Source organism: Saccopteryx leptura, chromosome X (assembly GCF_036850995.1).
Source record: "Saccopteryx leptura isolate mSacLep1 chromosome X, mSacLep1_pri_phased_curated, whole genome shotgun sequence".
In the NCBI taxonomy this organism is placed as follows: Eukaryota; Metazoa; Chordata; class Mammalia; order Chiroptera; family Emballonuridae; genus Saccopteryx; species Saccopteryx leptura.
The window spans coordinates 13,056,880-13,084,856 of NC_089516.1; the positions used below are offsets into that span (position 1 = coordinate 13,056,880).

The 27,977-nt window shown below is 38.8% G+C and overlaps 1 protein-coding gene across 5 annotated transcripts in view; it reads right to left on the bottom strand.

Moving 5' to 3' along the window:
- The window catches only part of RPS6KA3 (ribosomal protein S6 kinase A3), a 114,696-nt gene that overhangs the window by 37,873 nt on the left and 48,846 nt on the right, over nucleotides 1–27,977 (bottom strand). For all 5 annotated transcript variants that reach the window (XM_066357517.1, XM_066357516.1, XM_066357514.1 and 2 more), the window contains 5 exons: nucleotides 19,935–20,051; nucleotides 15,350–15,431; nucleotides 5,447–5,527; nucleotides 4,653–4,732; nucleotides 3,951–4,057 (listed from right to left, as the gene is read on the bottom strand). In XM_066357517.1, coding sequence (XP_066213614.1) covers nucleotides 3,951–4,057; nucleotides 4,653–4,732; nucleotides 5,447–5,527; nucleotides 15,350–15,431; nucleotides 19,935–20,051 — 467 coding nt within the window. The remainder of the gene's footprint in view (nucleotides 1–3,950; nucleotides 4,058–4,652; nucleotides 4,733–5,446; nucleotides 5,528–15,349; nucleotides 15,432–19,934; nucleotides 20,052–27,977) is intronic.

Sequence of the window (27,977 nt, forward strand, 5' to 3'; positions counted from 1 at the left end):
GCATGCGCCCGACCGGGATCCACCTGGCACGCCCACCATGGGGCGACGCTCTGCCCACCAGGGGCGATGCTCTGCCCATCCTGGGCGTCGCTCTGCCACGACCAGAGCCACTCTAGCGCCTGAGGCAGAGGCCACAGAGCCATCCCCAGCGCCCAGGCCATCTTTGCTCCAATGGAGCCTTGGCTGCGGGAGGGGAAGAGAGAGACAGCGAGGAAAGCGCGGAGGAGGGGTGGAGAAGCAAATGGGCGCTTCTCCTGTGTGCCCTGGCCGGGAATCGAACCCAGGTCCTCCGCACGCTAGGCCGACGCTCTACCGCTGAGCCAACCGGCCAGGGCTCTCTTGGTCATTTTTAAAGCATCTGACTAAATCATTCTTCCCCAGGTTGTTGGTTTGTTTTTCCTGATGTGGACAACACAATCTTCTTTTCCTCAACACATCTTCCTCACACTGCTTGGTTTTCACTGAGCCGTTCCTTCACTGTATATTCTCTCCAGTGTTTTCTCTCAGCAAACTGGGAGCTCCTAGAGGGTTCGACCTTATTGACCTTGTAGCTCAGTGCCTGGCAGAGCACAAACAGGAAATGCATGTTAAATGAACAGGGCCAGCCTCCAAAGGGCCAATAAGACATTTCAAATCTGAATCAAGGGCACTGAAGACCATAAAAGGTTTACAAGAGTGGAGGGTAGAAATGATCAGATCTTCAATTTTAGAAAAACAATTTAGAGGGAAAAATAAGGGTATTTAGTGAGCTCTTAGCTAATGGGCTGTGATGAAGAAGAATAAATGGAGAAGACACTCAAGTTTCTGGCTTTAGCACATGTATGAGTAGAGAGAAACATGTTAAGGCGGTACAGAAAGGAGTAAGTACTAAGGTGCAAGCCAAATGTATTTCTGCATAGGTACTTTACTATATTGACTTGAAAGGTCAGGTAATAAACTATTCCACTTATATTCAAAGCTACTCCATAATACAGACATTTCCTCACTTTTAAATTTCATTAAAAAATATGCAAGCCAAATTTTGTTGTAATGAAATTTTACTTATGTCAAAAATACTACCAATCTTGCTATGTCATCAATTCAACTATGATTACATAAAGTTTACTACTGAGGGTAATCCAGTAGGGACATAATTTTCAAGTCTCCTCATAACAAGGGACTTATGAAAAAAATACTAATCTTGATTATGAAGCAGATCAATACATTTAGGAATTATAAAGGAAATTATTAGATATGGTGGAAGACCTTCACTTCTAATAAATACACCAAGGACAGTTCTACAAACAAAACAAAATAAAACCTCAAATCATTCTTGATATTGAGAGGAAAAAAACCCCCCACAGCCAAAGGGTATTAGTTATACTTTCTAGAGCATTCTTTTAAGTAAACATGTCCATTCACTATCTTTCACAGAAAAAGTCAATCGTATTACTCTCAAAAAGCAGAGTTCCCTTTCAACTATTAATAATTATTTTTAGCTATATTTATAATAACACAATTCTACTTTAAAGTTGTCTGGAAAATCCCTCACAGTGCATAAAACAACTGGGCTAAAGATGAAAATTTCTCCCAAGTTCCATATGATGGTTTTTAATGGGGTCATTTAACAAATGTTATTTCAATATAACAGCATTGTCTAGACATGTATGTGGAAGCTCTCACATGAGCAGCCGTATTTACACCTGATCTTAGTAAACCACTGTGACAGGGCCCATGTTTTTTATGACCAATGTTTATACAATGGCCTAAAATATATTCAAGGAAATAAAACACTAACATATTTTTATTATGAATGTTTAATCTTATATTTATAGTAATATTTTTCTCCTAAGCATTATATGCTTGAATATTTACTCTTATCAGGAATTACATTTTATGCAGTGATAGTTAGAAATTGGGAAAAGGATAAGAAAAAAAGTCATTGATTATCTGGGGAATAAAAATAGAATCATATGAAACATTCCAAAACAAAATACATTAATAAGCAAACAAAATATAAAAGTGTAACAATTTCTAAATGATCACTTAACAGGAATTCCAAAGGCGCATTTCCTCTGTTACCTATTGCTATATGTTATGTAAATTTTGCATGTAACATTTTAATGTAAGAAATATCTGAATTCTTGATAAAGATGATGGTAACATAACTCTGAAAATACTAAAAATCACTGAATTGTATACTTTAAGCGGATGAATTGTATGCTAGGTGAATTATATCTAAATAAAGTTGTTAAAAAATTCTTTTAGAGCAAGGCTCGTTTAAATCCTTTAAAAGGGAAAAGAAACCTTTCTTACTAAAAGTGATAAACACAAATTAAAACACAGAAGTGTGTACAGTTGAAATATTAGCTTCTTTTTTTTTCAGAGACAGAGTGTCAGAGAGAGGGATAGACAGGGACAGACAGGAACGGCGAGATGAGAAGCATCAATCATTAGTTTTTTCGTTGAGTATTGCGACAACTTAGTTTTTCATTGATTACTTTCTCATATGTGCCTTGACCGTGGGCCTTCAGCAGACCGAGTAATCCCTTGCTCGAGCCAGCGACCTTGGGTTGAAGCTGGTGAGCTTTGCTCAAACCAAATGAGCCCGCGCTCAAGCTGGTGACCTCGGGGTCTCGAACCTGGGTCCTCGGCATCCCAGTCCAATGCTCTATCTACTGCGCCACCGCCTGGTCAGGCTGAAATATTAGCTTCTTGATTAACTGCCATTATAAAAGCAATGGGAAATCAGCTCACCTCACACTTAAAATTGGAAATCATTTGGAGAAGAAAATTTCCAATAAATAGTAGTTGGAGGGAAGCATTAGCTCTACACCATACCTCATACCAAAAAAATTTCTAGATGGAGTTACAGGTAAAAAAAGAAACCATAAAATCAGGAAGAAAAATATCTGATAATGGGATTGGAAAAGCCCTTCTAAGAATAAAGGTCATAGAAGACATCACGGAAGAAAAGACTGATATATCTGATGGAGGAAAAAAGTATTGTGTAGGTTAAAATAACATAAATAAAGTGAAAAGATAAACTAGAAAAATGTATTTGCAATATACAGGGTGGGGCTAAAGTGGGGTTACAGTTGTGAGTATGCAAAAGTTTATTCTTGTATTATTATTAATTGATATAATATTTTTCATACAAACAACTGTAAACATACTTTTGTCCCAACCTGTATGCCAAATGGTTAAATTCTTTTTTTTTTCCCCAAATGGTTAAATTCTTAATTTGTGAAGGTCTCTTGTAAATCAAGGGGGAAAAAATAACATTCCAAAGGAAACATGAACAAAAGCCATAAACAGAAACATCTCTCAAAAAAGACAAATTGCCAATAATCATATGAATATAGATTTCAACCACTTTAAAAATCAAAGGATGCGCCTGACCAAGCGGTGGCGCAGTGGATAGAGCGTCGGACTGGGATGCCGAGGACCCAGGTTCGAGACCTCGAGGTCGCTGCTTGAGCGCAGGCTCATCTGGTTTGAGCAAAGCTCACCAGCTTGGACCCAAGGTTGCTGGCTCCAGCAAGGGGTCACTCGGTCTGCTGAAGGCCCGTGGTCAAGGCACATGTGAGAAAGCAATCAGTGAACAACTAAGGTGCCACAACGAAAAACTGATGCTTCTCATCTCCGTTCCTGTCTGTCTGTCCCTATCTATCCCTCTCTCTGATTCTCTGTCTCTGTCAAAATAAATAAATAAATAAATAAATAAATAAATAAATAAATAAATAAATAAATAAATAAAATCAAAGGATGCAAATGAAAGCAAGATCCCATTAGCAGAAATTCTGATGAACAGATATTTCAAAGTATGAGGATATACAGTGTTAGCAGAAATATGAAGCACGTGTACTGTACTGCAATGCTGTGTGTGTTCTTATTAAGTAATTTTGTTTTTTATTACCTCCTAAGCAACGACATTACATTGTATTCAACTTAGTAGCATGATTCCTTACTTTTCTGGCTTTAAGTCTCTATAGATTATTCCCAGGCTATGTAGATGGTCTAAAGCAAGTGCGAGTTCAGCCAAGTAGAATTTGACATCTTCTTCTGTGAACATCACCTAAAATCAAACAATAGTTTTCCTGTATTTTCGTTTTATCTGTAATTTTCATTTAAAGTTCCATCCCATAGTTTAAATAATCAAAAATTATAAATATGCTATTACATCTAATTTTACCCTCAAGTTACTTATGAAAGAAATTTGCAAAAATTACCAATCAGTCAACTAATCACTTGCTAAATGCTAAATATGCACGGGGTGGGGGGAATAACTTTGCATTTTATTAAGTAACAATTATATTCAAAATTGTGTCATTGTCGCCCCACCACAGTAAAATCCTAAAATGAAAAGTAATCTTTAAAATGCATGCTGAATTTCCACTACAATTGTTTAAGGATATCTTATTGATATTGCTTCCGAAAAAAAACTGTAAGTAAAAGAAGCAGGACAAAAGATCAAAACAGTTCATCAATTTAAAGTCCTACTTTCAGAATAAATTCAAAAGGTAGAAAATTACTCTTTTTGGCTCTAATTCCTCAACATGAGAATCTGTGCCACTACAGTAAATATGATAAACATAATATGCAAATATAACAAAGCTTTAGTTGAAACAGGATGAGTATCAATAGATTAAAAATAAAGATTTATTATATACCTCTTTGGATAAGCGTGTAAACAAATCTCCTCCCCTGAGAAAATCCAAAATAAGATACAACTTCCCTTCAGTTTGAAAAGCTGAATGAAGAAATGAAAATTGTTGTTTAATCCACCATCATCTATTTTCTTAGGCTTATATTAAGTCAATTCACTCAAAAATGATTCTTATTTTTAGCAAATATTACATCGTAGATCTGAACTGATTTTTATTTAAACGACAGCCACTGATTTCCCTTAGTTTTCATAGACAAATGTTAAACGCAGTGTTTCTTTTTATGGAACCACTATAACATTTGTTAGATTTTCTTCAGGCAATCAAGTCTCTCAGGAATACAATAATTTTAAAGCATATGATCAATAAGAAAAATCCCCAAAAGAAAAAGGCTTACTTAAACATGAAACAAAATACAAAAACCATCTCACTTTACTACAGAAAAAATGTGGGTTGGTTCGCTTTAATTACTCATAATAAGAATTACCATACATTTTACCCACTGAAAATAATCACATATGCCTTTGGGGAAAAGAGAGTGATACAAGTTTCAGGACATTAGGGATCTTTCTTGCTTTTAAGTTGAGCTAACACATGGGCTCTTTAATGCTGCTACATTATTATTAATATAATAAAAAGTGATTATTATTATCTGTTCCTACAGGTACCCACTCAGACACTATAATGTTTAAAAGAAACAAGCCAAACGTGATAAAAGCTACTCCAGTTTGTATAAATAATGATTTAATTTTTATGACTTTAGTACCTGTATCTGCTAACCACAGTACTTTATAACTTACCATAATGCAACTTGACAATAAAAGGATGGTTAACTTCTACCAAGATATCACGCTCCATTTTTGTCCGAACACGGTCTCGAACTACAAAATATCACACATATGGTTATAATGCAATAGCTTTCAGAGATGATCTTACTCTTGAATTTCCAAAATCCATGACTATATTTTTACTAAATTATATAACCAGAATAAATTGTGTATATTTCTAAAATACATGCTTCAAGTTAAAAACAACAACAACAGAGATTGTATTTGGTATGGCTTTCACATCAAATTTACAAGTGTTTTAATCAAAGTTATAAAAAAAATGACCAAAAAGAACAACTTTTTAAAAAAGGAACAGATTTCAATACCCTTATCAACTCAATTCAACCAACAATCATGAAGCATCTACCACATGTGCAGACGTGGGGAAGGATGGCTGTGCCCCCAGAGGTCTATTCTGAGGAGGGAATGGAGGGAGAGAGGAGATACTGTGGGGCAGCTAACTGGACAAAGGCTCTTTGCCCTGAGACAGGTCTGGATTCATAACTGTGTCATCTGGAGCAAGTCATTTCAACTCTCTGAGCCTCAGTTATACCTTGTATCTATGAAATGGGGATAGTCCACGGTACCTCTGGGGGCTGTGTGACCATTTGAGATAGGTGTACATCCCAGCTCCTGGTCTATTAGAGCTAGCCAATTCAATGGTGGCTAGAGTACCATGGATATGATAAAGAGAAAAAATGGGCTATTATCGCAATAAGCAGTAGAGAAATTCAGAGACGGGAAAGGGCAGTGTTACTTGCACAAAAAGGCTAGAGGAAAGAGAGGTAGGTTAGGGACTTCTAGTGGAATTTCGATGGGAGGGAGGGGTTGGGTGCGGAGAAGAGAAGTCCAGGTATGGAGCACCAGTGCAAACCGGGACCTGGTGACATGCACGGTGAACAGGAAGGAGCCTGATCTGTGTGGAAAGTGGGGAGGAGACGTAGGGAGAGTCCAGATTCTGGACAACTTGAAATGCCAGGAGAATTCACATTTGACCCTGTAAGCAAAGTTCTCTTTTACCCACCATACATTTTCTGAGCAAATTCTATGTGCCAGGCAGGCACTAGGAGACAGAAATAAAAGAATGTTCAAGAAGCTCATAATCTGATGGAAATGATAGACAAGTAAATAAATGATTACAATACATTCTGAGAAGTAGTATAATTGTGTTGGCAGCTCAATGGATTTTAGAGGATCTTCGTTGCGACACCTTAGTTGTTCACTGATTGCTTTCTCATATGTGCCTTGACCACAGGCCTTCAACAGACCGAGTGACCCCTTGCTGGAGCCAGCAACCTTGGATCCAAGCTGGTGAGCTTTTGTTTAAACCAGATGAGCCCGCGCTCAAGCTGGCGACCTCGGGGTCTCTATCCACTGTGCCACCGCCTGGCCAGGCTCATTAAAGTTTTAATGTTTTTCTGCTGCATAGTAAGGATAAATCATAGATAACTTCTATTTTTCAGGCCAGAGTGACTGAACAGTTGTGCCAAAGATTAAATAAAAAGAATGGCAAAGACAATCTTTTTGGAGGGTCAGAGAGAAAGATGAGTTGGTTTTCTTTTCAATTTAAGGTGACCACAGATATTTAAAACACTGAAATAAGACCTCTGGGGGAAAAAAAACAAAGAAGCTAAAAAAATAAAATGTTTCCCATTCTACTAATTTTCCACTTTCAACTGGGGAATTTTGGAGCCAGTGACTGAAAGTGGTCAAACCTGGAATAGAAATCAATTGCTCTAGATATCTATGTAGCTCTCTTTAACTGACTTGTTCAGCTAGTGTATCGAATTAAATAGCAACCTCTGATTTCATGATCTTGTCCTATCACTACAACTCCGGTGTCTTATATCCAACAGGCCCTTTTTATTATTTATGGGAACGAGGTTCATCGCCTAGGCCAGCTGATAACTTTTCCCCAGTTTACCTCCATCTGTCCTTTTCCCATTGCTACCCAGACAATCTCGGATTAAGTTCCTATTACCTTAGAACTGGATTCCAAATTCCTACCTCTTTCAAAAAGTATGCAGACCTTACAAAGTTTATCAGTTAAAAATCACTCCTTTGGGCCCTGGCTGGTTGGCTCAGTGGTAGAGCATCGGCCCAGTGTGTGGAAGTCCTGGGTTCGATTCCCTACCAGGGCACACAGGAGAAGTGACCATCTGCTTCTCCACCTTTTCTCCTCTCCTTCTTCTCTATTTCTCTCTTCCCCTCCCACAGCCAAGGTTCAATGGGAGCAAAGTTGGCCCAGACACTGAGAATGGCTCCATGGCCTCCACCTCAGGCACTAGAGTGGTTCCAGTTGGAATCGCCCCCTGGTGGACATGCCGGGTGGATCTTGGTTGGGCACATGCGGGAGTCTGTCTGACTGCCTCCCCACTTCTCACTTTGGAAAAATACAAAAAAAATAAAAGAAAAAGAAAAAAAATCACTTCTTTGTTCAATAAGCAGCAAAAATATCCATCAATGTATTTACTGTATAGCCCTTTTCTATTACTTTAACACAGTAGAAAGAATAATTACTTGGGAGACAAAAGCTATAGCTTAATAGCCATGCTAATAACTAGTTGAGTTACCTTGGTCAAATCCTTCCTGCTACCTTCTCTATAAAATGAGAGGCTAGAACAAGATCTAATGAGATCGTTTCCTTATAGGTAACACTGATGAAATTGTTTAGTTGAAAATACACAGTAAAATTCACTCACTAAAGAATTCCTTTATTTTGGCTGAGGTAGGACTGTATAATAATTATAATTTTGATTCTTTTACTTATATAAAGACTTAGTGACAAATATAAATCATCCTATAATCAGGAATTTTGATTAAAACATAGTAGTTTGGGCCTGACCTGTGGTGGTCCAGTGGATAAAGTGTCAACCTGGAATGCTGAGGTCACCGGTTCAAAACCCTGGGCTTGCCTAGTCATGGCACATATGGGAGTTGATACTTCCTATTCCTCCACCTTTCTCTCTCTCTGCTTTTTAAAATGAATAAATAAAAAAATAAAAAATAAAATAAAATGAATAAATAAAGTCTTAAAAATAAAAATACTTAAAAGGATATACTGGTTTGTAAGAAGGCATGTTTTATGTGTTTAATATGCCAGTTAAATCTCAATAAAGTTGTTTTCTTTTAAACTGTTTTAAAATTTATTTATTTTTATTTTTAAAATTTTATTTTTCAATTACAGTTTACATTTAAAATTATTTTGTATTAATTTCAGGTCAAATCTTTTTAATAAAATGAAAAAAAAAGAAGGCATGTTTTATATTGGTTAAACTCTAAACCCTAATACAGAATTTGTTAATATTGACTCATGCTGGAAAGTAACTACATTCCTCTGAAATAATTCTTTTCATGTACTAGTTATCAGTTTTAAACCTTCCTTGACTTGAACATAACAGTGAACAAGAAAAAGTGCTGTTTATGTTTCCAGGATGATATATTAAAAGACTGCTTTAAGCAATGGTTTACAAAACTACTCAGGCCCAAATAAGTACTTTATTAGGACAAAAATCCCCGTAAGCTCAACCTAATGCTATTAACTTTTATTTGACCCCATTTATTGTATTAATAGGAACTTTAAAATGGAAAGAGACTTCTGGTTAAACATGGATGTTTGACTTTCTACTTTCTTCCAAAACCCACTGAGATCACAATAATGGAACAATTATGCTCAAACTCACAAGGACAGAGACCAGGGGAGGAAGCAATAGCAGAAGATGAGTAAGTGGAAGCTCACACGGCAGATCAGAGAAAGCCAAAACATCAGCCTAAGGGAAGGAAGCCAGTGAGTAATAAGCAAATTCTTGCCACAACATCTTTTCCAATGGGCTTTTTGTTACCTCCTTCCTTAAACGAAGAAAAGATGACAAAGGATACCCAGGCATTTGAGACAAGGCTCTAAGCATGAGAAACAGTTATCAGAATAAACAAGAAAAAAAAGGAATAAAGTAAAAGAACAGAAGAAAACCTTAAAATAAAAATCAACCTTATAATTATATCTATCGAGAGTGAAGATAATATGGCATCCATGAAACATGGAGCTTTAAAGAGGTGGGGGGAGGAAAGTATTTTCAACAAATACAGTAAAACGAAAAAAAAAAAAGGACACAGAGCTCATAGATTAAAAGACTTAAAGAGATATCAACCAATTGCAAAATGCACACCTTATAAACAAATCTCAACTCAAATTGCAGGGAGAAAAATGAATTATAAGAGTAGGACCAACTGGGAACTTGAAAACTGGATATCTGTATAGTAATTTTTAGTTGTGTGATAGAGTTACATTACTTCTCTGAAGAATCTTTATCTTTTAGGGATACATATAAAAATTTTTATAGAAGAAATTATATAATGCTTGGAATTTGCTTTAAAATAGCAAGAGGGGAAGACGGAACATGAGCTGAGAAATGCTGAAGCCGAGAAGAGTATACGGGGCTCTCTCTATATTTTTTTGCTTCTTTCTGTAAATGTTTGACACCACAATAAAATGATTTAAAAAATGGAATAATTAGAGAACAAGGACAATCTAGAAAATTAAAAAAATACGATAAAAACAAAAAAGTCAATAGAAGGGTCAGAATAATTTCCCAAAACTGAAGAAATAATTTTCCAAATTAAAGAGACATCTCATATGTAAGATGAATTTTTAAAACCCACAATAAGAATTACCACTGTAAGAATCTTAGAACTCCAGGGATAAAGAGTAGATCGATTCTAAAGACTTCCAAAGAGGAAAAGCAGCTTACACACAAAGGACAGGGAATCAGAATGGCAATATACTTCATAATTGCAACACAGGAAACTGGAAGACAATGGAAACAATGGCTTCATATATTTAAGGATTTCTGACCTAGAATTTTACACCTAGCCAAATTAAAAATCAAGTAAGGAGGGCAGAATAAAAGCATGCAAAGTCACAAAAAAATTCACCATCCTTTCACCCTTTCTGAGGTAGCTACAAAAAGATGTGTTCAACCAAAGCTAGAAAGTAAACTGAGAGACAGGCAGACACGGAACTTAGAAAAGGAGCTCTAACACAGCGAAGATGTGAAGGACTGAGACTCCAGTATATCATCTGGCTCAGTGAGGAACAATTTTTATAAAGCTCTGAGAATGTAAACAAAACGTTGACAGGGAAATTATGTGCGGGTGGTGGCATAAGAGTACTAAATCCTACTCTTACACGTTAGGGCGTCAACAGATTATGTCTCCAAATGAAAACAATAAAAACATTTCAAAATAAGAGTACTGAGTTTTGTGAGTTCTTTGTATATTTTGGATATCAGGCCCTTATCTGAGCTGTTATTTGAAAATATCATTTCTCATTTAGTTGGATGCCTGTTTGTTTTGTTGTCAGTTTCTCTTGCTGAGCAAAAACTTCTTAGTCTGGGCCCTGGCCGGTTGGCTCAGTGGTAGAGCGTCGGCCTGGCGTGCAGAAGTCCCGGGTTCAATTCCCGGCCAGGACACACAGGAGAAGCACCCATCTGCTTCTCCACCCCTCCCCCTCTCCTTCCTCTCTGTCTCTGTCTTCCCCTCCCGCAGCGAGGCTCCATTGGAGCAAAGATGGCCCGGGCGCTGGGGATGGCTCCTTGGCCTCTGCCCCAGGCGCTAGAGTGGCTCTGGTCGCGACAGAGCGACACCCCGGAGGGGCAGAGCGTCGCCCCCTGGTGGGCATGTCGGGTGGATCCTGGTCAGGGGCATGCAGGAGTCTGTCTGACTGTCTCTCCCCATTTCCAGCTTCAGAAAAAAATATAAAAAAACAAAAACAAACAAACAAAAAAACAAACTTCTTAGTCTGATGTAGTCCCATTCATTTATCTTTGCCTTCACTTCTCTTGCCTTTGGAGTAAAATTCATAAAGTACTCTTTATAACCAAAGTCCATGAGTTTAGATGACATCAGATCATTTACAACAACATGGATGGACCTTGACAACATTATATTGAGTAAAATAAGTATATCAGAAAAAACTAAGAACTATATGATTCCATACATAGGTGGGACATAAAAATGAGACTCAGAGACATGGACAAGAGTGTGGGGTTACTGGGGGTGGGGTGGGGTGGGGGGAGGGGCACAAAGAAAACCAGATACAAGGTGACAGAAGACAATTTGGCTTTGGGTGATGGGTATGCAACATAATTAAATGTCAAAATCAAAAAAATAAAAAATAAATTAAAAAACCAAAATAAGAGTATTGAATGTGGAGGTAAATGGCAGGAGCAGCAGCTAAAGGGTACAAGTCATTGTCTCTGAGAGTCACGAATTGGGGTAGGGGAGGGTCTCTAAGCATTGCTATTTTATAAGACTCTATACACATTATTACTTTGATAAAAATAAAAATTAAATTTAAGAACACATTAAGAATTATCCAGCAGCCTATAATTCCAAGAAGTCAAATATTTTTGCTTTTCTATGGTCTCTTCTACAGTTTCTATTTAAGTAATTTTACAAATCTGTTAGAATTGTTCAGGCATATTTTTCCAATTAAGTTCATTTTTGTTATTATATTTGAAATAGTTCATTTAAATAATACCCTATTCAGTGCTATCCCATTAATTTTCTAAATATTCCCCTATTTTTCAATATTTATGCTCATGACTAAATTCTCAATATTGTAAATAGTGTTACAATGAGAATTTTCAAGTGCATGAATGCTTTCTTTGAAGTTATTTCCTCAGGTTAATTTAGCAGCAATAATGGCTCTTTGTACTTATTACAAAACTGCTTTCCAATTTATGTTGTCATATGAAATAATGAGTTATTTCATATGCATTTCTGTATCAGCGAAATAGGACATTTCCCCCCAAATTTTCTTTTACTTTTTTGCAAAAAATTTAATCTGAAATCCTTTAGGCGGAGACTGTAATGTTATTGCTTAGGAACTCTTAACTCAATCATTCCTTCTACATTTATTAGTTGGAATTCTCCTGTGAGGAGGTGCTCTCCCTTGTTCCCCATTACTTAATTCATGGATTAACTCATGGAGTCTTATTTTACTCAGTGGGGTTATAATCTATCACTATCACTTTATTTTATGTTTTGTATTTTTCTGAAGTTAGAAGCAGGGAGGCAGTCAGACAGACAGACTCCCGCATGCACCCGACCAGGATCCACCCGGCATGCCCACCAGGGGGCGATGTTCTGCCCATCTGGGGCATTGCTCTGCTGCAATCGAAGCCATTCTAAAGCCTGAGGCAGAGGCCACAGAGCCATCCTCAGTGCCCGGGCCATCTTTGCTCCAATGGAGCCTTGGCTACGGGAGGGGAAAAGAGAGATGAGAGAAAGGAGAGGGGTAAAGACAGAGAAGCAAATGGGCACTTCTCCTATGTGCCCTGGCCAGGAATTGAACCCAGGACTTCCATATGCTGGTCTGACGCTCTACCGCTGAGCCAACCAACCAGGGCTTATTATTATTTATTGCAATATTCAAATTGTCCTAGATTTGGCTTGTTAAGAACCGTTTAGCCTGATCAGGCAGTGGCGCAGTGGATAGAGCATTGGACTGGGATGTGGAGGACCCAGGTTCGAGACTCCGAGGTCGCCAGATTGAGTGAGGGCTCATCTGGTTTGAGCAAAGCTCACCAGATTGGACCCAAGGTCACTGGCTCGAGCAAGGGGTTACTCGGTCTGCTGTAGCCCCACGGTCAAGGCACATATGAGAAAGCAATCAATGAACAACTAAGGTGTTGCAATGAAAAACTGATGATTGATGCTTCTCATCTCTCTCTGTTCCTGTCTGCCTGTCCCTATATATCCCCCCCCTCTCTGTCTCTGTAAAAAAATAAACAAACCAAAAAACCCTTTAATCATTTCCTTATATTAATATTTTGTAATATTTGAGGCAAATAATTTCCTGATTTCCTATTTCTACTGTTTTTCATTGTATGAAAATTTTTTGTATTGTCATTTGTTTGTAATTTTCTCAATATCTCCTCACAAATTTTCTAGATTTCTTAACTTGGTTTTAGAGAAGACTAATTTTCCTAGGTTGCTCAGGAGAAGTTCAAATAAAATTTGTGAAATAATTATTTATTTTCCATTGTTCTGTATACCTGCTTTGTCATACAGCCCGGGAAGTACTCAATATTTTGTAACAAATACACTGAAATTTGATATAAATACTTCTGTACTATTTTGTTCCACTGATTTGTATGTCTATTATTCCCCCATAACATACTGAATTATTACTGCTTTAAATAAGCTTTACATGTAATATAGCTCATTCCTTTGTCATTCATCTTTTTTAGAATACTTTTTGAGGTGTGTGCTTTTCAAATGAAATTTTGAATATTTCAAGGAAAAATGCAACTGGAATCTTGATGATATGGAGCTAACTGGAGGCCTAGAGCAATACTGAGGTTCTTAATACCAGTTAGCCTTCTCTAAAAAGAACCACACATTTATTTCTTTTCCTGGTATCTTTTAGGGTTCTCATAGTTTCATATATATATAAATACACACACACACACATATATGTATGCATACTGTATAACAATACAAATTCTGTTAGCTACATGAAAACTACTTTTATTGATTTTGCAAATGACCTCTTATGCAGTTTTATAACATGGGATGCATGAGTATAAAGTTATAAATGTAGTGATATAAAACAGGGTACTGAGGATATAATTTTTTTTTTTTGGTATTTTTCTGAAGCTGGAAACGGGGAGAGACAGTCAGACAGACTCTCGCATGCGCCCGACCAGGATCCACCTGGCACGCCCACCAAGGGGCGATGCTCTGCCCCTCCGGGGCGTCGCTCTGTTGCGACCAGAGCCACTCCAGCACCTGGGGCAGAGGCCAAGGAGCCATCCCCAGCGCTCGGGCCATCTTTGCTCCAATGGAGCCTCGCTGCGGGAGGGGAAGACAGAGACAGAGAGGAAGGAGAGGGAGAGGGGTGGAGAAGCAGATGGGTACTTCTCCTGTGTGCCCTGGCTGGGAATCGAACCCGGGACTTCTGCACGCCAGGCCGACGCTCTACCACTGAGCCAACCGGCCAGGGCCTTGAGGATATAATTTAATATCTTGGTCCTAGCAAGAAACAAGTTAAGTAGTAAGGTGGGGGTGGGGAGTAAGAGATTAGATAAGAAAGAAACAAAGTACATTTGGGAAGTGAGCAAGAGAAAGCAAGCAAAGGACACCCTTGACAGGGGAAGGGGAAGTTTCTTGGAATGATGATAACGCCAAGGGTGGGTGCCTACGTGGGAAGAATAACATCAGAAATAATAAAAATGATCATCACCAAAATTCCTGCCAGAATATTTTATAAACTTTAGAAATTAAAGATAAATTAATGAGGAAAAAGTGATGTTAGGAATCAATACATAAAACTAGAAATTTTTGTGGTAAAATAACTAATACTACTAAATAAAAAAAGATTTAAGTACTTAAAAATCTATGTACAATATCTTCTAATTGACTGTTTACCTATAAGAGTCAAATCCTACATTACATTTTTTCAAAATCAGAGACTTGGAATAAAAACTTGTGTGGAGGCCATAAGTCAAGACAATAGAGTCCTTAGAATCAAGCCTATTTTGCACCCAGTAAAACAGTAAGTTTTAAAAACATTAAAATAGTTATGTTATTTTGAAGATGAATCGAACCCTGTTTTAATCTTCTAAACTTTTCCTTGCCTAAAGCCCAAGATGAATTTATAATACTTCTTTTATAACATGGAAACTCTCATGCTCACTAGTTATATGATTGCTAGTCCAGTAGGAAAAACTCACTAAAAAGAAAGTCTAAATATAAAGATGGTAACAACAGCAACAGATTCAGAATGTAAGTGGCTTAGGAGTCACATGATGTGTATTGCGACCTTTTAACTTGTTTATATTACACGAACATTACAAATAGTAGCACGCTTACCTTTCAACGTGGCCTTCTTCAATACCTTCATGGCGTAAAGCTGTCTAGCATCAGAGCCTGAGATTTTTTTGACTAAGAAAACCTGTATTTAAATAAGATAAAATATGTGTTACCAAGTTTCACAAACTATACCATTGTTGAAATAAGACCCCTGCTATATTATTTATTAATAGAAGATTCTGATACTTCTTTTTGTTGTTTGACAAATTCCAAAAAGCATGTAACATAGAAGACAGAAACAAAAATCTTCCAACTCTGTAGCAATTAGAGAAAAGTCGAACATGTTGAAAGTATAACACAGGTGGTGATTGCTCTGCTTTTTAACAAAAAGAAAATTCTTCTGACTCCATAAAAGTTGTTATATACGAGCTCCCTTTGAACACAATTTTCTGTTGATATAATTATTCATTCATGACTAGTCTTTTCTGTATATGAAAACTACACATATATTTCTCATTGCTGGGCAAAACAGTTCAAAACACTTATGTTGTAGAAGCCTAATCACATATTTAATGCAGCTTAGTAAGAACTTACCTTTTAAAAATCAGATGATCACATACACCTAAATATGAAGAACACAATTCCTAAGTATGCTATTGAGCATCTTCATTTTGCAAATATTTTTAGCTCCTTCCGGCATATAGTGTGGGGTTTATACAAAATGAATCAAGCCTGTTCTAAATAGTTCATGGCTATGCTATAACATGGAGATTATACAACTAGTAAATCTCTTCTACTCATTTTGACCATTAGTTTTATGATCTTTTCAATCAAAACTTTCAACAGATCTGCAAATGGACCTGCATTTGAATCAATACACGTGCACGCGCGCACACACATTCAACTGATTCTAGGGCAAAGCAGAGTTCCTCACTTTGAGCAATTGTGCCAAAGGTAATGGGTAAGGGCTTCAGTTCCACTGAAGAGTACCAGAAATGGCCCGAAAGCCTGAGGCAGGGTGTGTTCCTCTCCCCAACCCCCCCACCCCTGCACCATGCACCACCCTTTAGTTCCTTCCAGACAGTTAGCAGGGAGCCCACCCAAGGAAAGAAAATCATTCTTAATCAGGGTGTTTCCTAAGGTTGGGATGATGCTTAATTAAAGGTCATCAGAGATTGTTAATATTTTTGAACAGAAATAAATTCTAATTAGGTAGAAGTAATTAGGATTTATCTGATATTTATTCATTCTTCAGATTCCCTAATCAAGCCTCTTTGTGCCATTGTATGAGATAAATTCTTGTGGATTCCAAACCTTTTCCACCCTTGACTGAAAGCACATTCTTAACACTTTTCAGCACTTTTGAGTTTGTAAAGAACCTTCACAAGCATTTTTAATACATCATCATAATAATTTTGGGGGGTAGCCCTACTAAGCAATGCCTGTTTCACAGCTGCCCAAACTAGGGATTAGAGAGGTTTAACCATTTGCCTGGTGCCACAGTGGCGCTACTAAGACAAGCACCAGGCCAGCCACTCAGCTCTGTGCTGCCCAGGGCGCTCTGAATCCAGCCCCTTTGGCTAGTCACCAGCCAAGCACGCAGGAACAGCAGCGTGCCCAGATGCCGTCGGACCTTCCCCCACCGAGCGTTTCTGACCTTTCGAACTCCCCCATGGAGCTATTCTAGGCTCTGACAGATCATCCCTGTTTCCTTGGCTTGGCCTGGCTTTTTAGGATGAGTAAGGAAGGAGATGCCCTGTTTTTAATGTTTGCTATTTATAGTAAGGTATTTAATGAAATAAAGGGAGAAGCATGCTAAGTCCAGGAAACTTAAATATTGTGTTCCCTGAAAATCTAATATAGAGAAATAAACTCCTCTATTTGGGTTTATCCATATACAGTGCATGATAATACAATTTTATAGCAGATTATTATATGTACCTAGCCTCAGTACTACCCTATGAAGTCAGGACTATTATTTATTCATTAATTCCATTCTAGAATTATATACTTGGTATTGTGCTACCAGTTCAATACTGAGACGGTACAAGACATGGCCCCTGCACTCACAGAACATATAGTCTATTGGGGGAGACAGACAATAAACAAATAATTATACAAATGAAAAACTAACTGTGGCGATGCTGTGAAGATGAGGTATATCGTGTTGAGACGGTAAAACAGAGGAATATGACCTAGTCAGGATGGCAGGGAAGTCTTTTTTGAAGTCGTATGCAGGAGAGGAGTGAACCAATGAGAAAGACATGGGGGTGGAACAGTGCTTCAGGCCAAGGGAATGGCACGTGCACAGGCTTTCTAGTGGGATGGAGCCTGGTGCCTAAGGACTGAAAAAGAAGGTCATTGTGGCCAGAACACAGACAGTGAAAAGTACATAAAGTGATGCTGAGTAAACAGGGGCCAGACCTAGCGGCTCCTCAGCCACCGTCACAACTCGTCTTTATCCTGCAAGGCGAGGCTACTAAATGGTTCAAGGGCTGGAAAATAATATTAGCTTGTGTTGGCTCTCATGTAAACAATGGCTTTAGGCAAGAACACATTTGGGAAGGCCATGTTAGAATCCACAGTGGCAGTGCGGAAGGGCAGGACATGTACGAGTTGAGAAATGTGCTGATGGATCAGACTGGTGGCAGGGGGTGTGGGGTGAGGGGAGGGGAGGACTAGAAGGATTAGAGATATAAACGTGTCATGTCGGCCACATATTGGTTATAATTAAGATAGTGGGCACAGAGAAATTAGTAGGGAGCACCAAGTGAGGAGAAGGCAGCCTAGAATGGAACCTTCAGGAACTTCAATACTTAATGACTAACCAGAAGAAAAAAAGGCGGCTCTAAGAGGTTAAGTAACTTGCTCAAGCACAGACAGCAAGTACGTAGAAGAAAAAAAAACCTCAATCCAAGTCTGGCTGACTTAGAGCCCAAACTTGCAACTATTACGTTCTGCTGGCTAATCTCTGTTTGCATTAAAAGCATCACTTTTGGCCCTGGTCCAGTAGCTCAGCTGGTCACAGTATCGTCCTGATAGACCAAGGTTGTAGGTTCTGTCCCCAGTCAGGGCGCACACAAGAATCAACCAATGGCCCTGGCCGGTTGGCTCAGCGGTAGAGCGTCGGCCTAGCGTGCGGAGGACCCGGGTTCGATTCCCGGCCAGGGCACAAAGGAGAAGCGCCCATTTGCTTCTCCACCCCTCTGCCGCGCCTTCCTCTCTGTCTCTCTCTTCCCCTCCCGCAGCCAAGGCTCCATTGGAGCAAATATGGCCCGGGCGCTGGGGATGGCTCTGTGGCCTCTGCCCCAGGCGCTAGAGTGGCTCTGGTCGCAACATGGCGACGCCCAGGATGGGCAGAGCATCACCCCCTGGTGGGCAGAGCGTTGCCCCTGGTGGGCGTGCCGGGTGGATCCCGGTCGGGCGCATGCGGGAGTCTGTCTGACTGTCTCTCCCTGTTTCCAGCTTCAGAAAAATGCAAAAAAAAAATGCAAAAAAAAAAAAAAAAAAAAGAATCAACCAATGGACGTATAAATAAGTGGAACAACAAATCAATGTTTTTTTCTCTATTTCTCTCCCTTCTCTCTCTAAAATCAATCGATAAAATTTAAGCCCTGGCTGGATAAGTCAGTTTGTTAGAGCATCAGGTGGAAGCAGTTACCAGTTCGATCCCCAGTCAGGGCACATACAGGAATGGACTGATGTTCTGGTCTCTTCCTCTCTCTCTCTCCCCCCCCCCCTCTTCCCTCCTCTCTGGCTAAAATCAATTAAAAAATATATTTTTTAACATATCACTTTGGATTTGAAAGAGGCTAAGGGCTAAAACAAATTGGCTATGTTAGCCAAGAATTGCTAACTAATCCCATAAAAATACACAAGAGGGCTTAAAGTGGTGTTGTTTTGAAGCTTACAAGGCATATTTTCAAATGTTTCCTCACAGAGAGCTGGTAAGGAAGCCCTGCGCTGTGAATGTGATCTCTGCACTTTGTTCTTGCTGAGAAAAGGACTAGAGCAATTATAACGCTGTACTTCTTAAAATGGAATACAGGAAGTGCTCCCGAGGTGGTGGCGGGGACAAGGAACACTTGAAGAAAACTAATAAAGACGTTACAGCTGCTGGAACAACTTTCAGGTGGTGGCTTTGAGATATAAATTTGATATTAAAAACAAACATGGTCATCACTAGTAGAATGCAACCTGTGCACTCATTTTAAAGATAAACCATCCGTCCCAGATTTCATACTCGGAGTGGCAGCGCCCACTCGCTGCCTGCGGTATTGGGGATCCTGTGCAGGAAGGAGTAACAGCACTACCAGACCACCTTTCAATACATCCAAGAGGCCAGGGCGTGCAGGGAATGTTTTGATTTTTAATCACTCCAGAAGTACAATTAGAGAGGCCAGATGGTCTTGAAGTTAAAATGAATATGAAGTGAACAATGCCAACTTATGGAAGTTTTCAATGCATTTTGAATGACTTTATTATTAACTTTCCTACACTTACTGATAGTGAGAAAGGTAAAAACACAAAAAATACTGCTTGTAGGGAGGTCGGTAGTATTTCATCAGATATTTCTATTCCCCATCTATATGCAATATACAAGAATTCTAAACAACTTTTTAAAAAGTACATAGTCACGCCTTACCTTTCCAAACGACCCCTGCCCTAATACTTTTAAAAGTTCAAATTGGGAAGGATCCGCCTTTTCATGTCCTTCCTTTACATGATGTGTGATTGCAATTTCTTTGATACTGCCTTCTTCCTGTTGATGCAGATATAAGGGAAAAAAACAGAGTCAGAGCTACTTCCTCCAGCTGTAAATCAAGCAGTATAACTTTAGCGTATCATATTAGAAATCCTCAAATTAACATACACAAACCACCTTTACTGATCCACCAAATCAACAGAAGACACATGCCGAGCAAACATACTCTCAAATGAAATGCAGAGACAGAATGATGCCAGCCTACCACATCAGCACCGAGGATTTCCAAGTCTTCCCACTTCCTAGGGGTAATTAGAACGAGTAGCTTTCATGGGGTGAGGGTAAATAAAGGTGCACAAAAAAGTCTGAAAGCGCATCAGTCATGTGCTGTGTTCGACATGTGGGTGCGTTAGGTAGAGCTGATTCTATGTACAAGAAACCCTGTTTATTGGGAAGAGGGGTTGAAAAACATTCCAAGGTCAAAGTGGAGATGTCTACCATCAGTAAGGCCATTTGAATTAGTATGCATAAGTTTGAAATATCTAAATCATGATCTGTTTCTAGGACTACCTAAAATCTGAGGGCAGAGAAAGGAGTAACTGTAAACAAAATAAGTCTAAATGCTAAATCAAAAAAGATTTGACATTTGGAGGATTAGACACAGAAAAAAGTGACTATTCAGCATTATGGAACAGTGGATAGTCTCAGGGTTAAAAGAGGACTTTTAAAGACAGTGGATCTTTCAGCAAAACTGAGGGAAGGTGTCAGAAAAAGAGAAAGATTGACAAAATATGTAAATATACATAGAATTTCAATTACCAATCCACCGAGATAATCAGATTAAGTACATCGTATTTGATCAAGACACAGCCAAAAGCTATAATAAAACAAAACCTAACAAAACCAGAAATTACGTAAGTCTGTAAAGACCTTTTTATTCTGTTTGCCTACAGTAATATTTTTTTCTAGTGTGTAAGTACTATGAGTAGAATCTAAATGTGTTATACAAACGAAATTATTTTTATTACTATTATATTGCCTTATAAATGTTTGAGATCAATTAACATTTCCCGAGACGCTCACAGAATGTTGGCAATATAGGAAATTACAAAAAATTCTTAAAAAGACACAGCAGGGGATCCTAACATGGTAGCTTCTGAAAATGAGCAGGAAAGAAAATGCCTGCAGAAGACAAAATGGAACCCAGGCCCACGATATGACTGCAAGACAGAAGCTACAGCGTGGAGACTGTCCTACTGCTTAGGCAGTTCCATCACTTTCGAACCCTTCAAAATGCTGGGAACAATGATCCACAACCCCCTCATACGGTTTAGTCCTTTATTTTGTCAGTTCTGCATTATCTCCTGCATACCTGCAGTATTTCCTTTCGTTCTCACAACAGTGCTGTGCAGGAAGGAACTGGAGGAGAATCCAGCAGCAGCTGACTCTAAGATTCACACCCTCCGCCCCGCCCGGGCACTCTCTCCAAATGAGACCACCGATGTATACTTAAGGGCTTGAGAGTGAGAGCTGCTCAGAACTACATACATTAGGAAAAGCAAGAAGCCAATTACCAAATTCATTTCTCAAAACTTAAAAAAAAATGTATATGTGCAATTGATCAAGATTTAGATTAAAATCCAGCAAATATTTGTTAAAAGCATCTACCATGTATCAAGCCTAGGTTAGGTGCTTCTTCACCTTTTATCTTATACATTTGCGCTTCACGACGAATCTCGGACTACATATCAATGTTCGAGAGGGCCGATGATAACACAGTGGAGTGCACCCTAGAGCAAGCAAAAACCCTCCCGAATTCTTCTACGAACTCCCCCATTCACCACTAGAAATGTGACAACCCTTTTAAAGGCAAGATGGTTTGAATACACTGAAATTTAAAAAGATTAAGTCAAGATCACAAGCCAGTAACTGGCCGACTAAGGGCTTAATTCCAGGTCTTCCGACCTATAATGACTTCTAAAACAAAGCTCTTAGCATTACAGCACACTGAGACCTTCAGAGGCTCTTGGTTCCCTATCCACGATCAATGACGGAAGCAAACATATTCCTCTCATCTTTGTAACTGGTCTGTATCTCTTGGGTCACTGACCTAAACTGATTAGAGAAGTGGTCTCTGAACTTCTGGTAGCTTATCTTTATCAGTAATAAAAACACCCAACATTTGTATACTTATTGGCTTACAAGTTATACACATATACTTTTATATTATTAGGTTATATACATTATACATGAAAATGAAATGATAAAGAAGTTTCCCTCTTCCTTTTCTGTACCCTAAACTGCTGTCACATCACACTTTGAAGACTAGCGGATTAGTGTAGAGGCCGAGGTCATGGGCTGGATTTCAGCATGCACCAGTTAGCTTTCCATGGAAAAAACTATCTGTTCAAGAGCCTAAGTGGAATCTAATGGCCATCTATGCCCTTAAATCATGAGGCTGTGAAGAATTATACTACGTAACGTTCTATGTTTTACCACTTTTCTTTATTGGGTAAGTGGGATGTGGCTTATTAGGTTGTGATATTTTATATTTCATAGTAAATATGTACAATTGTCTATCACAAATAAAGAAGTAACAGCACAGGCAGGAAATGGGAAGTTTTGCATTTTGTAGCAGTCATACAGGATTAATCCTTATTCTCCTAGTGTGAGCTACGATCAGACTATAAATCTCAAAATAGCTAGCAGGTACTATTCAAGAAAGATTGCCCTTTTGATGTCTACCCTTTCTTTCCTCTATTCAACAAATTTCTAAAATTGCAGTCTCCCTTTGATTCCTCCATACAATAAACATATACCAAAATATTCTGCATCAAGCATGGTACTAAGGATACCGTTCATTCTTTTTCTCTTTCCAGTATCATCCAGGTAGAATCGTTACCTTTCCTGAGAGAATGGAAACTAGCTTGGTTCCTCATAATGCCCCTTCCTGCCACTACCAGTCCAAGTCATCCTCCTGACAAGTTCATTTTCTGAGAGTAAACAGCTCCAGTCATATGACCAGGCTGCTCAAAAACTCCTCCAAGTTTTCCCAAATTAAATGCATGGCTTCCCCATGGCATTTGAGGCACTCTACAATATGGTGTCAATATACTTTTCTGGTACTAGTCCCAGAATTCCCTTACATGTACATAGCCTATTAACCTGGGTTATTTTCTGTTTCCTAATTTTTTTTAAATCACCACTGCTGCTAGCTGTATTTTACATTTTTTATTAATATTAAGAAAATTAACATTCTCTCCTGTAACCACAGCTAAATCTTTCATGCTCTCTCCACAGCCTGATTATAAAAGCTGAAAGCGTGCCTGACCAGGCAGTGGTGCAGTGGATAGAGCATCGATCGACCTGGGACGCTGAGGATGCAGGTTTGAAACCCAGAGGTCGCCGGCTTGAGTTCAGAGTCACCCGCTGGTTTGAGAGTGACATCATAGACATGACCTATGATCGCTGGCTTGAGCCCAAGGTCGCTGGCTTGAGTAAGGGGTCACTGGTTCAGCTGGAGCCCCCCAGTCAAGGCACATATGAGAAAGTAATCAATAAACAACTAAGGTACTGCAACTATGAGCTGATGCTTCTCATCTCTCTTCCTTCCTGTCTGTCCTTATCTGTCCCCCCGACTAAAAAACAAAAACAAAACACTCCGTTAAATGACTATATATCCATGACATACTTTAAATTTGATTCCATGAATTTCTTGTAGTTTCCTATTTTTGCTGTTTCTAACAGCCCCACACCATTCTTGCGGGGACCGAGCAGTTGATTTGACCGTTATATTCTTAACCTTTCTTAGCCCTTAACCATACTTTCCATTCGTCTTGAAGCCCTCTCTTGCTCCCCCATCAGGATGGTTTTTCTCTCGCCTTACCGCACAGTTACTATCTTGGGATATCTTTTTGGCTGAACCCACTATTTTTAGCTTCCACGTCTTTCTTTCTTGGATTACTCCCTTGTAACTTCCTAAGAAAGGTGATGTGGATGAAAACTTTCTCAAACTCGCACATCTGAAAATATCTTTATTTTGTCTTCACATTTGTATAGTTTGGCTTGGTACCAAATTTTAGAATAAAAACAATGTCGCCTCAGAATGTCAACCCCATTGGTCCACAGCCTTCCAGCAACCAGGGCTGCTGATGAGATGGGTGGTGCTAGCCCGATACACGATTTTGGTAGGTGACCTGGTCTTTCTCTCTGGAAGCTTTAAGAATTTTGTCTGTCCTTGTACTTCTGAAATTCTACACTAGTGAGATAAATATGGGTCATCTTTCCTTCAGAAAACTAGATGCTTGGTGAACCTTTATAATCTAAAGATCAAATTCTTTACCTCTGGGGAATTTTAACTTTTCTCTGATTAGCCCCTACTATCCATTTTCCAGGGTTTCTCTTTTTGCAGGTTCCTTATTCGTTGGAAATTGTACGTTTAGAATCGAATCCTTTATGTCATTTATCTTTTTATTTCCTATTTCCTGTCTCTATTTTTCTGAGACTTCCTTGACTTCATTTTTTTACCCTTATGCGGAAGTTTTTACTCTGGAAATCTTGTTTTTAAATAAATTTTCAAGTACTCATTTCCTCAATGTTTCTTTTCTTTTTTTAAAAAAAAAGCATCTTCCTCCACTCCCTACCATCTTCCCTTTAAAGTGAATGTAATCGTTCCAAATCCTTTTTTTTAAGTTTTATTTTTTATGTATTGATTTTAGAGAGAGAAGAAGGGAGAGAGAGAGAAAGACAAGAATATTGATCTGTTCCTGTATGTGCCCTGACCAGGGATTGAACCAGCAACCTCTGTTCTTGGCGAACACTCCACCAACTGAGCTATCTGGCCAGGGCTGGCCAAATCTCTTTAAGGATACAAACTGGAATTTAAAAACTCTTTTTCTAGCCTAACCAGGTGGTGGCGCAGTGGATAAAGCATCAGACTGGGACATGGAGGACCCAGGTTCGAAACCCATAGGTTGTTGGCTTGAGCATGGGCTCACCAGCTTGAGTGCAGGGTAGCTGGCTTGAGTGTGAGATCATAGACATGACCCCATGATCACTGGCTTGAGCTCAAAGCTCGCTGCCTTGAAGGCCAAGGTCACTGGCTTGAGCCCTAGGTTGCTGGCTTGAGCAAGGGGTCACTCATTCTGCTGAAGCCCTCTGGTCAAGGCATGTATGAGAGAGCAATCAATGAACAACTAAGGTGCCACAATGAAGAACTGATGCTTCTCATCTCTGTCCCTTCCTGTCTGTCCTTATCTGTCTCTCTCTGTCTCTGTCACAAAAAAAATCTTTTCTAAATTAGAGCTCAAAGAATACAAAAAACGTTCTTAAAAAAGAAGAAAAAATGCAATGCCTATGGCTCAAGTTCCAAAAACTTGTCACTGTTTATCCTCAATATATTTTTCTGTTCCTTCCAAGTTCAATTTTTACTAAGCACATCAACAAACTATCTACTTCTACGTGCGTTTGAAGTCACAATAGCACAATAGGCAAAATAGCCTTGGTTGATATCTTGATGCCCAGATTGTGCTTAATGTCACCAATTTTTCCAAGTGATGAAACCGTTAGTTATTTTACAAATGAATTTGAGGTTCAACTCGGACATACTACTAATGCTTGGCAATCTTGCACAACAGGTAGAAAATCAACAATGTGATCTTCCACTAGCTCATACCTGGAACCCAATGAGATGGTTGCAGAGAGAAATACCAAATTTCTGAGGCCACTAATAACCCAAGAACAGACTGATATTTGCATATGACAAACACATCTTATGTCACTAAATTACCTGTTAGTGAAATAAATCTGTCACATGATAACACAGAACTATAGTTTGACAGCATGGAAAACTGTATTTTTCCCTATAAGTACACAGTGAAGCCACTAATTTTTTAGAAAAAGAATGTTGTCAGCAAAGTGGAGCAGAGGTATAAGCTAATCCATTATAATTACTCTGTAAGGCTCACATATTTTTACATTCTCCGGCACAACTATATTTGAAGTGATACATGGATACCTGCCCATTCATTACCACATAAACCTTACTTTGTGTATTTTGAAAATTATAATAAATTATATACTTTTAGTTTTACATAGTCTGTTTATTTCAAAGTAGAAGCCCAGTTGGAGGCAATATTGTGAGGCTGGCAGCTGGTCTATATCACAGCCATAGATCGTGTGTCTATACTCCCAAGTACTTCCGACATTTGCCACCTCACGACTCTGTGTTCAATACCCTCAAGATATGTGTTAGGATTTATCCATTCATCCATTTAAACATGTATTCATTGAGCACCTAATATATGCCAAGCATTCTTCTAGGTGCCTGAGATATACAATAAATGAAAAAGACAAATCTCTGCCGTTTATTATTATTATTCATGTTAGAACATGATACATGTTCTGAAAAAAAGATATGATGTTGGATAACAGAGGTCAGAAGTGCAAGGATGGAAAACAGGGTTTGTGATCTTAAATAAAGGCATCGGGCCAGGCTTCACTGAAAAGGTACTATTGGAGCAAAGACTCACAGGAGGGGAGGGAGTCAACCACCTGGGGGAGAAGCATTTCAGGCAAAGGGACAAGCCAGTGCAAAAGGCCAGTGTGGGAGAACACAGAGAGGCGGCTGTCTCCGCATCAGAGAGCGTACGGAGGAGAAGAGGAGAACAGGTCTGAGTGCTCGGGTGGCACTCTTTTTTTTTTTTTTTTTTTAATTTTTTTTAAATTTATTATTTATTCATTTTAGAGAGGAGAGAGAGGGAGTCAGAGAGAGAGAGAGACAGGGGGGAGGAGCTGGAAGCATCAACTCCCATATGTGCCTTGACCAGGCAAGCCCAGGGTTTCGAACCGGCAACCTCAGCATTTCCAGGTCGACGCTTTATCTACTGTGCCACCACAGGTCAGGCTCAGGTGGCACTCTTGCTGCTTTCGGACTGCCTCGTCCTACTGGAAAGTCTTCTGGTCTATGAAATATCATCTTAGGCCCATTCCTTTGTGTTAGAAGGCAATTCGGATTATGGGCCAAGTCCTATGCTAGGTGTTAGAGATACTAAAATAAAGAGGAGTATCTGCCTTCTAGGAATTTACCTAGGGTTTCAAAATGTATTACTGGATAAATACCTGTCGAGACATGATCCCTGACAGGTAAAACAAACTCAATTCAGTTAAAGATACATAATTTTAGGAATCATGTAAAGAATGTCATTTTAGATATCCCAGAAAAAACGGCAGAGGAAACTTGGTGGACAAGCGGATTTTTTGGTATTCCTCCCACCTCGTTTGTTTCCTTAGACCAACAAAGTCTGTAGGTTTCCTCTGAAACGGTCCTGAAGGCTCACCCGTTAATGGATAAAAATAAATTAAATTATTTTTTGTCCCATGTTTTGAGGGGAAAAATACAATTTTGTTCTTAAAATGTAAAAAAGTTTACAGGAAAGAAACGGAAATCAATGCTGCCTATTGGAGTTACAGAAAATCTAATGGTGTAACATGCTAATATTAAGAAAACAAACTGGGTGATATTAATTGATTTTAAAGAATGATTCAACATTTGGCATTATGCCCTGCCTTGTATACATAATTTCCTTTTTCCTCCCCTCCCTTGAGTCAGGAAGTGTGTTCTTAAGGCATTTGTATTTTCTAAACTGTTCTGAATGTCAGAAAACACTGTTGAAGCTTGAAGTAAAACACTTAAATGTCCCTTTGTAAAAGCCCATGCATATTTTCTAACCACGCATTTGTAACCATTTTTGGGCTTAACATAAAGACCTTACAAATAAAAAAATGTATACTTTATTTACCTCAACACAGATACGCATAGTTCTAATATCTAGTTGTTTTTTTTTTTAAGATGTTAATTTTTTTAGATGATCAGGATACATGAAAATTATTGGGCCATGGCACACAGTCAGGTTGGTTGTCCAAGCCCTGGTGGGAAACCACATTTTAATTTATCTGCGATTACAGTCCAACCAGACCCCACTT